Genomic DNA, 14435 nt, shown 5'->3' on the forward strand with positions numbered 1-14435 from the left:
CCCCGACGATACTGAAAGACCTCACAGGTTGAAGCTCTGGAATTTTTTTTATTTCTTTGGCTGAATGAGGTACACAGCAAACATTACATTGCACATAGACCGATGTAAGCACCAGACAAACATGCGCGGGAAGTCACGGCGGGCGTTTCTTAAGGATTGTTTGGACAGAATTCCAACTGGGTGATGGGTTCTGATGATGCTCTCCTCTTTTGCGGCTTTTCACACTGTTCAGGCACTCCGGAACCGGTTTCCTTGGATTTTCCATGTTCTGTCTGGAATTTCAAAGGCCAGAAGTTGTCCATGGGAACACGGATGAGACGATCATCAGAACTGGTCAGCCTTGGCAGTCAAGACCCATGTGTGGTCTTGGCTTGGGGATAAGAGTCCCAACAGAGTTTGTGTGTACACACAAGCTGTGTTCTTTTATACTCATGACTTCAGATGCCGCTCTGCCATTCTTTTAATAGCTTCCAAAATCATGCGCACACCCGTAATTCATTGCAATTCTCCTCATGCTGTCCCACGTGCGCGCACAATCCCCCCATTTCCCAACCTTCAGGTAGGCCCATTTTTCACCCTCCTCAGTCTCCAGAGATTTTCTGGGAACCTGGGCAGGACAAAAATGGTTTCCCCCCGGCCTCCTGGAGGCTCTCCAGAGGCCAAAAATGCCCTCCAGGAGCCTCCACGCGAACCGAAAATCAATTAGACGGCACTCACATGTGCACTGGATCTCAAAGGCTTGCATGCCACCTGTGCCATAGGTTCGCCATCGAATAATGAGGGCTAAGGTGAGAGTTTCCCAGTCCTCTTCCACCCTCCAAACCAGGGGTCTCCAAACTTGGCATCTCCTGAGACTTTTGTGGACTTCAACTCCCAAGAATTCCAAGTTGACCAACGTTGACCAACTCCCAAGAATTCCCCAAGTTTGACCAAAGTTGACCAACCCAAGAATTCCCCAAGTTTGACCAATGTTGACCAACTCCCAAGAATTCCCCAAGTTTCACCAAAGTTGACCAATGTTGACCAACTCCCAAGAATTCCAAGTTGACAAACGTTGACCAACTCCCATGAATTCCCCAAGTTTGACCAATGTTGACCAACTCCCAAGAATTCCCCAGGTTTGACCAAAGTTGACCAACCTTGACCAACCCAAGAATTCCCCAAGTTGACCAATGTTGACCAACTCCCAAGAATTCTCCAAGTTTGACCAAAGTTGACCAACCCAAGAATTCCAAGTTGACCAACATTGACCAACTCCCAAGCATTCCCCAAGTTGACCAAAGTTGGGCATCCCTGCTCGACGGGAAATTACTCTCCGCCCCCTTTCCAGCTGAGGAAACGAAGACCACCACCCCTCAAACTCCCATCATCCTCATGGCTAAAGGTCCAAGGCAGCAGATCCAACCCAGGACGGTCCTTCTCTGGACTCTCCTCCCAACTATGGGCAGCCCCCAGAAAGATGGGGGAGAGGTGGGCAGGGAACTTTTCACCCCCCCGTCCCCACGCCAAAGGCTCTTCCAAGCAATCCCCGAACGAAGGCAAGTGGTTCAACCCAAAGAAAAGTGCAGATATTTCAGGAGGCGGCAGGTAGAGAATGAAGCTTCCAATCCTCGTGGGATCCTGACCTTGGGGGGGCTGTTCCTGCCCAGATCTCTGCCCATTTTCTGGCGGTTCGAGTCCACTTACTAATTAATTTATTAACTGCATGCTTGCCCAGCGGAACTGTCGCCCACTTGCGCACCACCTTCCCAGTAACCTGACCTATGTTCGTGCCACCCTGGGTTCAACTTTCCTCTAGGGGAGTGGTCATCCCAGGCTGCCCTCTTTGGCTGGCACTTGGGGGGAAGAGCAGAGAAGAAATTTTTCCCTTACCCTCCAATATTTCGATAAGCGCGGCTCTTTTCAATTCCCAAACGCGAACAGGAAGATAGAGGCAACCCCATGCAGGAAAGCTCGGATAATCTTAGTGAGGACTAGCAGCTTGAGAGCGATCCAGGCCGAGATTCCCTACATAAAAGCAGCTTTTTGTTCTCTTTGTTGTCAGAATAATTCTGTTCACCATCCCTGCCTTAAAATTCCTTCATGGGGTGAAAGGCCAAGTCTCTACCAGTTGCTTCCGTCGTCCAAAGCCATGGCTTGTCCCAAGGGCGCCGACCGGACTTTTGATTTGGGGTTGTTTTCATATTTTTTTTTCCCCTTGAAAACATTTTGTTTCTCATCCAAGAAACCGGAGAATTCGGTTAATCTTAAAAGCAAAACCGGGGTCTTTTTTAGATTAGCTTACTCAGTTTAATTTATTAGATTTAACTATTGTGTATCATTGTTCCTTTTATATGTCGCAAATCCAATTAATATAATTTGCATGGAAATCCAATTAATATAGTTAATAATAAAATGTTTTCAAGGAAGCAAACCTCTTTGGGGGAAAAATACAACAGACTTTTTGGGGGCATCCAAAACGTTATTTCCCAGCTGATGTTTCCAACTAATCACCCTCCTCCTAGACAACAGACAACAGCGAGCGGAAAAAAAAACCCTCCACCCCAACAACGCCAGCGTAGGTTATTTAGTGCAAAGTGGCGTGCCACGCACTCCCTTCCTGCCCCTTCGTCCGGCATGCACGATTACCGGAGTTGAGTGCTCGGAAACACGGGACAAGGCATTCCAAAGCGCGCAGCGACGACGAAACAAGATGTGCAAAAAAACGAAGGGAGGAAGGATGAAATTCGAAGTGGGTTTTCTCCCTACCACTACCCTCCTCCCCCAGCTAGGTTTATCTTTCAAGTTTGGGGGGGACACCCCCTTCCCTTTTCCATCCTCAGAGTAGGCTAGCCGCTATGGAACAGTCGGATCCGTTGGACGATGTCTTGACGGCAGAGCGGACAGGTGTGCAAGGCTTCGGAGCAGCTCGGGCAGCAGCAGACGTGACCGCAGTTCAGAAAGACGACTTGGGCCTGCGGGGATGGAGAAGACGCAGAAGGGCGGAGTTAGGGGATGCGTGTATGCGCATGCGCGCACGCAAGAGGACGGGACTATTCCATAGTAATCCTCCACCCACAAAGACGCCCCCGGAAGTCCTACCTCTAGCTCCATACAGACAACACACTCGCAGTGGTGATCTCCACCTGGTGGAGCCGATGGGACTTCACGGTTGGGGGACTCTTCTCTCAACTCGGGAGCGGAAGGTGGCCCCAGTTCTGCAACCAGATGGAAGGGAGGCAGAGAGTGAGGAAGATGGGAAGGGGCTAGATGGTGGGATTGGGAGGAGACCCTCAAGGAATTTCGTTTGCACGTTCCAAAGCAAGTTGATCCTCTTGTTAAACTCAAAGCTTGGTGCCCTGATGGAAGAGCGTATCCTCCCATCTACGCTACGATTCTAAAATCGCTGGGTGGTCTCCTCTCTGCGTCCTAACCACGTTTTCTCTGCCATTTAGTGCTGGATATCCTGAGATGGCTTGCCGCTTTCCCAAATAGCACTAGCAATAGCACTTCTATACCACTTCATAGTGTTTTTACAACCCTCTCCAAGCAGTTTACAGGTCAGCTTATTGCCCCCCTAATAATCTGGCTCCTCGTTTTACTGACTTCAGAAAGATGGAAGGCGGAGGGAGGGAGGGAGGATGGATGGAAGGAAGGAAGGAAGGAAGGAAGGAAGAGCAATGGCCCTTAGACTTACACACCGCTTCATAGTGCTTCTACAGCCCTCTGTAAGCGGTCTACAGAGTCATCCTCTTGCCCCCAACAATCTGGGTCCTTGTTTTATTGACCTCGGAAAGATGGAAGGCGGAGGGAGGGAAGGAAGGGGAAGGGGAGGGAGGGAGGAAGGAAAGAAGAAGGAAAGAAGAGCAATGGCCCTTAGACTTATACACCGCTTCCTAGTGCTTCTACAGCCCTCTCTAAGCAGTCTACAGAGTCATCCTCTTGCCCCCAACAATCTGGGTCCTCATTTTATCCACCTTGGAAGGATGGAAGGTTGAGTCAACCTTGAACCTGGTGAGATTCAAACTGCCGAACTGCAGCTAGCAGTCAGCTGGAATAGCCTGCAGTTGGACCCATGGTTCAAAGTCCCCACACGTAGAGTCAAGAGCGAAGAAAACCTCCTGGAATAGGGAGATTCCCCCCCAAAGGAGCCCTCATCCCCCACTCCCAGCTCTAGGGACGGAGGGGGACATTCGGGGGGAAAATAAGAGGGGTTTAACCTGGTATTGTTTCTGCAACGGCTTGTATCTCCCGAGCTTTTCGGATGATGGTGTGCTGCAAGCCAGATTCAATTATTCCGATCTGTAAAGAAAGGAAGAGGGGTTGGAACGTAAAACCATAGAGCTGGAAGGAACCTTGGAGGTCTTCTGGCCCAATTCGGAGGAATTTTGCAAGAGTTTCATTTGTGAACGGCTAATCTTCTGCCGGTGTAATCCTGCAACTCCCAGCAGCTTCCGGCCAGATGCTGAACAAAGGCTGACCTTGAGAACCTAAAAGGAATGTGTCATGGCATGGAGCCACACACACACACACACAAATCAAGTTCCCACAGCAAGAAACATTCCAAAAGAACATAGCATGATGGGGCAGGCCAAAACCTCCAAGCATTCTGGCTTTGGCCTGACAGCACCTTTGGGACAATCATAATAATAACAGAGTTGGAAGGGACCTTGGAGGTCTTCTAGTCCATCCCCCTGCTTAGGCAGTGTTGTGGTTAGCTCTGGCCCAACTCCTGCCCCAAAGAATGTGGAGGTGGATGTAGGGGAAACATCCACATGCCGCAGGTCTGTTTTGCTCCTGATGGAATCTGCCGACGAAGCCTCCTCTGACCAAGGAAGGGTGAGTGACAGAGAAGAGGGGAGTTTGGCAGACAGCCCAGGAGGAGATCAATCATCCCTATCATCCCTGGATTCTGAACAAGAATGAATGACACATCCACGCATGCGTAGAGTGAAGCATAGGAGACAACAACTGAAGGATTATTACAAGAGAAAATGAGGCCACCTGTGGTTGGGTGGGGTTGCTGTAATTAGTGCTACAGATAAAAGAGCAGCCTGGTGTTTTAGCCTCATGGCAGTTTATCTGATTCATTGTTTCGTCAAGATCATGGTTTTTGTGCTGTTCAAGATTGTGAGTGGACTCTCTGGACTTTAGAATTGGACGCAATTTCCCAGTTATTGGGTGAGCAATTGGACTGCATTTAACCTCTGCCTTGTGTGTACCAGAAATTCCCTTTGACATTTAAAAAGGGAGCTGTTTCTGTTTTTCTGCTTATAAAAACATTTGGGTTTTCCTTTTATCGTGTGGTGTGTGTCTTCCTGGACTAATTACCCTGTAATTACGGGCGGTTGAAACACGGCGGCAGAACAGGCAGGAAACCCTACACTGCTTCATACAGATGGTTATCCAGTATCTGCTTTTAAAACTTCCAGTGTTGGGGCATTCACAACTTCTGGAGGCAACTTCTGTTCCACTGATTAATTGTTCTCACTTTCAGGAAATTCCTCCTTAGTTCTAAGTTGCTTCTCTCCTTGTTTAGTTTCCACTCATTGCTTCTAGTTCTACCCTCAGGTGCTTTGGAGTTTAGCTTGACTCTCTCTTCTTTGGGGCACCTGGATAAATGAGAAGCTCTGCAGACATTTAGCTGGGCCAGAGGGGAAGAAGCTAATCGGGCAGGAAGCTAAACGTCCTCAAAGAAAAACCAAAAAGAAAGTCCAGTTGCCTTTTGAAAAAAGCACCTTTGGGGCAACCATAACCTGGATGGGTGGCTGAGAATTTCCCTAGACAAGGGAATTTAGGGTGTTCAAAATGGCCCTCGTTACTGACCTCGGCTAGGTCTCCGGGGACCATGTTGCTGAGCATTTTGAGCGATACCCGATGATGGGCGAAGATGGGTAGGTAGTGCTCAGCCGAGAGATCCGTCAAGAGTTTCACCAGCTGCCTCTCCAGACCATCTTCCTGCCGGGGAGAAAGAGAGAGAAGGAATGAATGAAGGAAGGAAGGAAGGGAGAAAGAAAGGAAGGAAGGAAGGGAGAAGGAAGGATGGAAGGGAGAAAGAAAGAAAGGAAGGATGGAAGGAAGACGGAAGGAAGGAAGGGAGAAAGGAAGGATGGAAGGAAGGAAGGGAGAAAGAAAGAAAGGATGGATGGATGGAAGGAAGATGGAAGGAAGGAAGGATGGAAGGAAGACAAGGAAGGAAGGAAGGAAGGGAAAAAGAAAGAAAGAAAGAAGGAAAGGAAGGATGGATGGAAGGAAGACAGAAGGAAAGAAAGAAAGAAAGAAAGAAAGAAAGAAAGAAAGAAAGAAAGAAAAAGAAAGAACAGATTGGCCTGCTTCGGTTTGGAGGGAATTGAGGCAAGCCAGTGCCCGGGACACCAAGGAACATTCTCCATGAACAGAACAATTGTGTTTGAGAGTGTTGTCTATGTGTGTTGATTGGATTGCTTGCTTCGTGGGTTTTTATTGTTTTAAAATTTAATAATTGACTTCCTTTACTATTGTAATCTATCTTTTATATTGTTGTAAGCTGTCGAATTGAATAAATAAATAAATGGCTGACTAGGAGAAATCCTGGAACGCAAATTGTAAAATAAACGAAACCAGCCGCATTCAAAGAAAACTATTACAGGAGGTTATATAGATGGTACTTAGCACCATCCAGATTGGCCAAAATCTATCCAAATTTGAATGCAAAGTGTTGGACACGTAACAAAGACTTAGGCACCTTTTTTCACTTGGGTGTGTCCCAAAGCTAAAGGATTCTAGAAAGCAATTCACAAGTGGCTATCTGAGATAACAAAGGAAGAAACAGAATTCACCCCAGAATGTATCCGAGTCTACGGAAAGGGGCGGCATACAAATCTAATAATGAATAATAATATAATAATAATAATAATAGGAATCAGGAAAAAAAATATCCCAAAAGAATATAGTACCTAAGGACACATATAACAGCAGCGGCAAGAATATCATACGGTCAGTTCCAGAAAAACAAAAGGATTCTGCCAGAAAATAAAACCATAGACAAAAATCTAAAAAATGTGCAGAAATGGATAGAGTGACTGGAAATTAAGGGAAAAAGCAATTCTGAATATTAAAAGATTTGTAATAACTGGTACAAATGGACAGAGAATGGAAACTAGGCGTTGGGGTAAAATGTGCAAGGGCAGACAAAAATTGAGAAATACAGTACATATTTCTGCTGCATGAATCCCAGCGACCAGTTAGGTCCCACAGAGTGGGTCTTCTCCGGGTCCCGTCAACTAAACAATGTCGCTTGGCGGGACCCAGGGGAAGAGCCTTTTCTGTGGCGGCCCCGGCCCTCTGGAACCAACTCCCCCCAGAGATTAGAATTGCCCCCACTCTCCTTGCCTTTCGTAAGCTTCTTAAAACCCACCTCTGCCACCAGGCATGGGGGAACTGAGATATTCTTTCCCCTGAGGCCTTTACAATTTTATGCATGGTATGTCTGTATGTATGTTTGGTTTTATAATAAGGGTTTTTAACTGTTTTAATATTGGATTGTTTATATGCTGTTTTTATTGCTGTTGTTAGCCGCCCCGAGTCTGCGGAGAGGGGCGGCATACAAATCCAATAAATAAATAAATAAAAATAAATTTAAAAAATATATAGTTATAACGAAATATTGAAATGTAAGAAATGTAAGGAAATGGGTATTGATCTGTGATGTTTTTTTAATCTGCAAATCTAATTGGGGAGGGGGGGGGGAATGAGATTTTTCTCTTCCTCTCGGCCAATCACCTGCAACCGGAGAGAGAGAGGTTTCTGATTGAGCAGCCGCTGGTACTGGATCAACCAGTAGTTCTCCTGCTTCGTCTCGCTCTTGGCCTCTAGTTCTTTCTGGAAGAAAAAGAAAGAAAGGACATAAAGAGATGAGGGAGCCTTAGCTATCAGGCCTGAGAACCTGGGGGGAAGTGGGGAGATTCTTCTAAGTTTCCCAGGAGATCCTAAACAAACATCTATCCTGATAAGGTTGACCCCTGAGCAGCTGTTCTCCACAGGTTCTTGGGGTTCTCTGAGCTTGGTTGCTTTCTTGCAGGTGTTTCATTACCCAAAGTAGCTAACAGCATCAGTGTTAAATGGAAGTGGGGTTTGCAGAGAGGAAAAGAAAGAGGAGGAGGATGGGAAGAAGACAAAGAAGAGGAGGAGGAGGAGGAGAAGAAGAAGTAGTAGAAAAGGAGGAGGAGGAGGAGAAGAAGGAAGAAGAAAAGGAGAGGAGAGAAGGAGGAGGAGGAAGAAGAGGAAGAGGAAAAGGAGGAAGAAGAGGTAGAAGAAGACGAAGAAGAAGAAAAGGAGGAGGAGGAGAAGGAAGAAGAAAAGGAGAGGAGAGAAGGAGGAAGAGGAAGAAGAGGAAGAGGAAAAGGAAGAAGAGGTAGAAGAAGAAGAAGAAGAGGAGGAGAAGAAGAAGAAGAGGAGGAGAAGAAGGAGAAGGAAGAAGAAAAGGAGAGGAGAGGAGGAGGAGGAGGAGGAGGAAGAAGAGGAAGAGGAAAAGGAAGAAGAGGTAGAAGAAGAAGAAGAGAAAGAAGAAGAAGAGGAAGAAGGAGAAGGAGAAGAGGAAGAAGGAGAAGAGGAGGAGGAAGAAGAAGAAGACAAAGAAGAAGAAAGAGGAAGAAGAATATAGTGTCCACTAGTGTCCTTGGTCTGTGTCCTTCAGCACATCATTTTATCACTGGGAAAAAAACTTTTTCGGAGGGAATAGCAATGAAAAAAAGCCTGCAAAGTCTTAGGGCAGGAAAAAAAAATAATAATAATAAATAAAACAAATAAATAAAAACCTTCTTTGGGGGGAGTAGCAATGAAAAAGCCTGCAAGCCGAGAAGATCATTAACACCTCATTAGGGCTGGGGAAAAAAACTTCGGGAAAAATCTACATTCGGAATATAAGACGCACCCAAATCTTCAGCCTCTTTTAGAGAGGGGGAAAAGATGCGTCTTGAGCAATACTCCAAAAAACAGGGACTGCAGGACAGCTGCCCCCAGACCCTTTACCAAGATGGCTTGCAGCTCCTCTTCTCGCTCCTTCTTCTCCTTCAGCAGCTGCTGCAGCAGGTTACTGAGCGTTTGTCGCTGCTCTCCGATTGCCTCCTGCAAACACAATACGGGTGCGTTTAAGAAGGGAGACCAAATTTCCTCCCCTGACTTGTCAATCATCCCGAGACTCCATCCTCTTAAAAAAAAAAGGCAGAGTTTTCTTGGGGTTTCGCGACCCAGACCAAGTCGATGGGGTAGAGGGGGTGGGGAGCCAGGTTCACTTAACGGGTAGGTCACTAAGTGAACTGCGGCAATTCCACGTCACAAAACACGGCAGGAAAAGTTGTTTTCAAAATTCCAACCAGCAGGATGTACACTGCTCAAAAAAATTAAAAGGAACACTTAAACAACACCGTATAACTCCAAGTCAATCAAACTTCTGTGAAATCAAACTGTCCACTTGGGAAGCAACACGGATTGACCGTCAATTTCACTTGCTGTTGTGCGTACAGAACAAAGTATTCAGTGAGAATATTTCATTCATTCTGATCTAGGATGTGTTCTTTGAGTGTTCTCTTTATTTTTTTGAGCAGTGTATACCGGTAATTCTTTTATAGTAATTTAGATTTCTTTACATATTGTTGCGTTTATAATGTACGCTGCCCTGAGTCGCCTGAGAAGGGCGACATAGAAATCTAATCAATCAATCAATCAATAAAATCTGTAATAGAGTCCCACTCAAACCCACCCTTCTCCCCAAGGTTCGCGGGGAAGCCCGTTTGCATGCTATAGTGCTCAAAAAAATAAATAAAGGGAACACTTAAACAACACAATATAACTCCAAGTCAATCAAACTTCTGTGAAATCAAACTGTCCACTTAGGAAGCAACACTGATTGACCATCAATTCCACCGGCTGTTGTGCACATTCAACTTTGTACAGAACATTCAGTGAGAATATTTCATTCATTCAGATCTGGGATGGGTTCTTCGAGTGTTCCCTTTATTTTTTTTACCTGTATAAGAAACAAAACTTAAAAAAATAAAATAAAATCTTTTGATCTTTATTGCGCCGTTTCGTTCGCTACTTAAAGCAAGCTCCCTTTTGCTGGTTCTGATTTAAAGAGAATTTTTACAGGAGGCGTTTTATATCCGTAAAGAATAGAAAAACGGATCCTTTTTGTTTAAAAAAAACCAAAAAATAAAATCCCCAATCAAATAAAAACAGCTGGGGGGTGTTTTTTTGGAGAGGGAGGGGGAATCACACACAACCCTGGTTTCGTTGCCCAAAAAAGAATCCATGCAGCTGGAGAGGAATGGAATGGATGTTCGGTTGGTAAAAAAGGTAGGTGGGTGGAATAAGCACATTGAAGCAAAACTGGCAAGAAATCAAAGTTTAAAATTAAATAAAGGTGAAATGCTAGCTTCTACAGGCAGTCCTTGACTTATGACGATTCGTTTAGCGACTGTTTGAAGTTACAATAGCAGTGCAAAAATCGACTTTCACCCAATGACTGTCTCAGTGGTCATGTGGTTCAAAATTTAGATGCTCAGCAACTGGTTCCTATTTATGCCGGCCGGGGGGTGGGGTGTGATCCCCTTTTTGCGACCTTCTGCCTCGGGGGGGACAGCCAGATTTGCTTAACGACCGTGTTCCGAGCTTAGCGATTGCAGAGATTCACTTCTAACAAGCGAGGAAGAAAGCCTGTAAATAGTGAGGCCGAAAGTCGCTTAAATTGTTTCCACTTAGCAACGGAAATTTGGGGTTCCGTTGCGGTCGAAAGTGGAGGACTGCCTGTAACCCCTTTTCCACCTTCGTTCCTGCCCTCACCACCACCGCAAAGATTCCCGACTTTAGCATCCTAGCCTGGTTTCTGACAAGACCCTACTGCTGAATCAAACTCGAGCATCGAACTGGGTGAAAGTCGGCAGAATCAGCCTGCAGTACTGCATTCTAACCACTGCGCCACCAATGGCGCTTACGACTTACACCCTCCAATTCATGGGGAGTGGGGCTACCTCTCTATATGGGGCTACCTTTGAAGAGCGTTTGGAAACTGCAAATTGTGCAGAACTGCAAATTGTGCGGAATTGCTCAGACATGCCCACATCTCTCCAGCATTCTGCAGACTGCATTGGCTCCCAATTGGTTTCCGGACGCAATTCAAAGTGTTGGTTATGACCTATAAAGCCCTACATGGCATCGGGACAGAATACCTGCGGGACCGCCTTCTGCCGCATGAATCCCAGCGACAGGTTAGTTCCCAAAGAGTCGGCCTTCTCCAGGTCGCGTCAACTAGACAGGGCCTTCTCTGTGGGGGCCCCAGAGATTCGTACTGCCCCCACCCTCCTCGACTTTCGTAAGATTCTGAAGACTCATCTATGTCGCCAGGCTTATTAAACTTCTGCCCCCTGACCAACGAAAGTTACCCGAGTTAGTGGATTGAATGGGTATGAGTGTTTTAATGGTCCTTCGGGTTTTTAGATGATTAATTATTGATTGGATTCAGGATGTTATACGCTGCTCAAAAAAATAAAGGGAACACTCAAAGAACACAATATAACTCCAAGTCAGTCAAACTTCTGTGGAATCAAACTGTCCACTTGGGAAGCAACACTGGTGGACAATCAATTCCACCTGCTGTTGTGCACATTCAACTTTGTACGGAACAAAGTATTGAATGAGAATATTTCACTCATTCAGATCTGGGATGGGTTATTTGTTCCCTTTATTTATTTTTTTAGCAGTGTATATTGTTATTTTATATGTTGTAAGCTGTCCCGAGTCCTTGGAAGGGGGGGGCAGCATAAAAGTCCAATGAATAACTAATAAATTAATAAATGTCGGAGCAGAACTACTTTTTGCTAAGCCCTCCTGCACCACCCCTCCAAAATCTCCACCTTGACCGATCACGGAACCCTGGCAGAGTTTGCGGGAGAGGTCATCGAGGTGAAAAAGGAGACGGTGCCAGTAGATAAACCTGGAAAACTCTTCCCTGAGCCCTCCTTCTACAACGGGTTAAACCAGAGGCCAGAGAGGAGGAGGAGGAGGAAGAGGAGGAGGAGGCCAAGCGGGAGGGGATGATGGTCTCACAAGGGGTGGGTGGGATCGGGGTCGACATACCTGCAAAGCCTCTGTGTCCAGCTGCTGCCTCTTTAACTCCAACTGTGTGAGCTGCAGTAACTCTCTCTCTATTAACTTAATCTAGGGAGAAGACGAAACACGGGAAGTGGGTCGTTGTGTAGGTGGTGTCCCCCCCTTCCCCTAATCGCAACAGCCTTTTGGGAGGCTACACCTCACAAAGTACTAGAGGGCGTTGACGGGGAGAGGCTGTACACCTCCCTTCAGCCTAAAACAAAAAACAGGGATGAGTAAACTACTCGGGAGTTCCTCGCAACACCGGCCAGGGGATGCACCAGCCCCGCGACTGACTTTGCAAACCTCACCAACGTAACTTCCACTGCCTGGAACGAGTAAAAACGAGAGGTCTATAACATGGCATCAGACCAGATTATCTCAGGGACTGCCTTCTCCTGCACGAATCCCAGCGACCGATTAGGTCTCACAGAGTGGGCCTTCTCCGGGTCCCGTCAACTAAACAATTTCGGTTGGCGGGCCCCAGGGGAAGAGCCTTCTCTGTGGTGGCCCAGACTCTGTGGAACCAGCTCCCCCCAGAGATTAGAACTACCCCCACCCTCCTCGCCTTTCCTAAACTCCTCAAAACCCACCTTTGCCGTCAGGCATGGGGGAACTGAGATATCTCCCCCGGGCCTATACAATTTATGTATGGTATGTTTGTACGTATGTCTGCTTAATAATGGGGTTTTTTAAATATTTTAAATTGTAAACTATTAGATTTGTTATGAACTGTTTTATTCTGTTGTGAGCCGCCCCGAGTCTACGGAGAGGGGCGGCATACAAATCTAACAACTAACTAACTAACTAACTAACTAACTAACTAACTAAATAAATAACTAAATAACTAAATAAATAACAGCATCTCTGGGGCAAAGGTGACCTACCCACCTCGTTTAGTTATTTTTGGAGCAAATGCCTTTTATAGGATCTGACTTATGGGGTTGCCGACCCCTGGTACAGACTAGGGACCTTCTTGCCCTAGGCAGAATACCATGGTGGATAAAATATAAAATTCCTTCTTAGATGCGAGACACTGCCCGTGAAGGACTCCACGCAAACCCTCAAGCGCCTGGATTGGCGTCGAATGGAAGCGACAAGCCCTGGTCGTCCTACTTGTTTTTTGAAGACGTGACGTTCAAAAGCTCTGAAGCCTCCTTTTTTTGGGGAAGAACTCAAGGGGATGGGTCTGAGTGATCAGAGCTTGCAGCACCGTGGAGAAGCCCACCAGAGACCAGGACAGCCCGCCAATGCCATTGACCACCACCGGTTAGTAAACTAAAGGCCTGGGGTGACCCGCTAGAGACCAAAAGAGATGAAAGGTGCAGTCGGAGGGGGAAACTGGGGTTGGAGAAATGGCAAACTCTACCAGAAACCCGTTTCCCCGCTTCGCCAGTGGATTCTGCATTCGTAAGCACCGATGTGGACCAAAATGCACTTCGGACAAAGCAACAGAAACGAACGATGGCAAAAGGCATGGAAACAGAACCAATGGAGGGGAGGGTTTTCATGGAGCCGTTGGCCCGGTGGAAATGCGACTCGTCCCGGCCGCGAGGACACTCCCAAGGATTTTGGTACCCGGGCCGGATTTGAGAAGGGAGGAAGTTCCGTTTGTCGCAGAAGGGGTGAGGGATGGCTGTCTCCCTCGTCCCCCTGTATCCCTCCCCAAGTCTTAAAACGTCGCACTCACCTGGTTTCTGATCTGGCAATGCATGAGGTCTCGCTTCACCTGGAGGGCTTCGAAGGCTGCCTTCTGCATCTCACTCTAAGAAATGGGGGGGATGGAGTGAGCCCCTGAAGTGCTGTTAATGTACCTGAGGCCATCAGCTTATCCATCACGGCATTAGAGCCCTCCCTCCCAACAGTCTCTCTACCTTCCCTCCTAATAGTCTTTCCCCACCATGAAGTCAGGAACGTCCCCACTAAACTCCCCGAGATGGAATTCTCTGCAAGCAAGGACGATCTAGCCATTGAGATAGATAGGTGGTTGGATGGGAGGATGTGATAGATAGACAGATAGATGATAGATAGAAAATAGATAGGCAGGCAGGCAGACAGGCAGATAGATAAGATAGATGATAGAGAGAGAGAGAGATTAGATAGATAGATAGATAGATAGATAGATAGATAGATAGATAGGTAGAGAGAAAGATATATATAGAGAGATGATAGATAGATAGATAGATATATAAGATAGATGATAGATAGATAGATAGATAAGATAGATGATAGATAGATAGATAGTGAGAGAGAGAGAGAGAGAGAGAGAGAGAGAGAGACAGAGAGAGAGAGATAGGATAGATTTGAAAAAGCTAAGAATTGCAATTGCA

General features: G+C 46.5%; 1 protein-coding gene across 2 annotated transcripts in view; it reads right to left on the reverse strand.

Moving 5' to 3' along the window:
- Positions 1–28: 28 nt before the first annotated feature.
- The window catches only part of LRSAM1 (leucine rich repeat and sterile alpha motif containing 1), a 45371-nt gene continuing 30964 nt past the window's right edge, over positions 29–14435 (reverse strand). Inside the window, exons 19-26 of one of the 2 annotated variants that reach the window (XM_070758521.1) lie at positions 13796–13870; positions 12094–12174; positions 8989–9084; positions 7741–7839; positions 5806–5937; positions 4200–4281; positions 3082–3197; positions 29–2954 (exon numbers count right to left, since the gene is read on the reverse strand). In XM_070758521.1, the coding sequence (XP_070614622.1) occupies positions 2829–2954; positions 3082–3197; positions 4200–4281; positions 5806–5937; positions 7741–7839; positions 8989–9084; positions 12094–12174; positions 13796–13870 (807 nt within the window). In that variant the 3' untranslated portion in view covers positions 29–2828. The remainder of the gene's footprint in view (positions 2955–3081; positions 3198–4199; positions 4282–5805; positions 5938–7740; positions 7840–8988; positions 9085–12093; positions 12175–13795; positions 13871–14435) is intronic. The other variant, XM_070758523.1, reaches the window with a different exon arrangement.

The sequence above is a fragment of the Erythrolamprus reginae genome, chromosome 8, assembly GCF_031021105.1.
Source record: "Erythrolamprus reginae isolate rEryReg1 chromosome 8, rEryReg1.hap1, whole genome shotgun sequence".
NCBI lineage: Eukaryota > Metazoa > Chordata > Lepidosauria > Squamata > Dipsadidae > Erythrolamprus > Erythrolamprus reginae.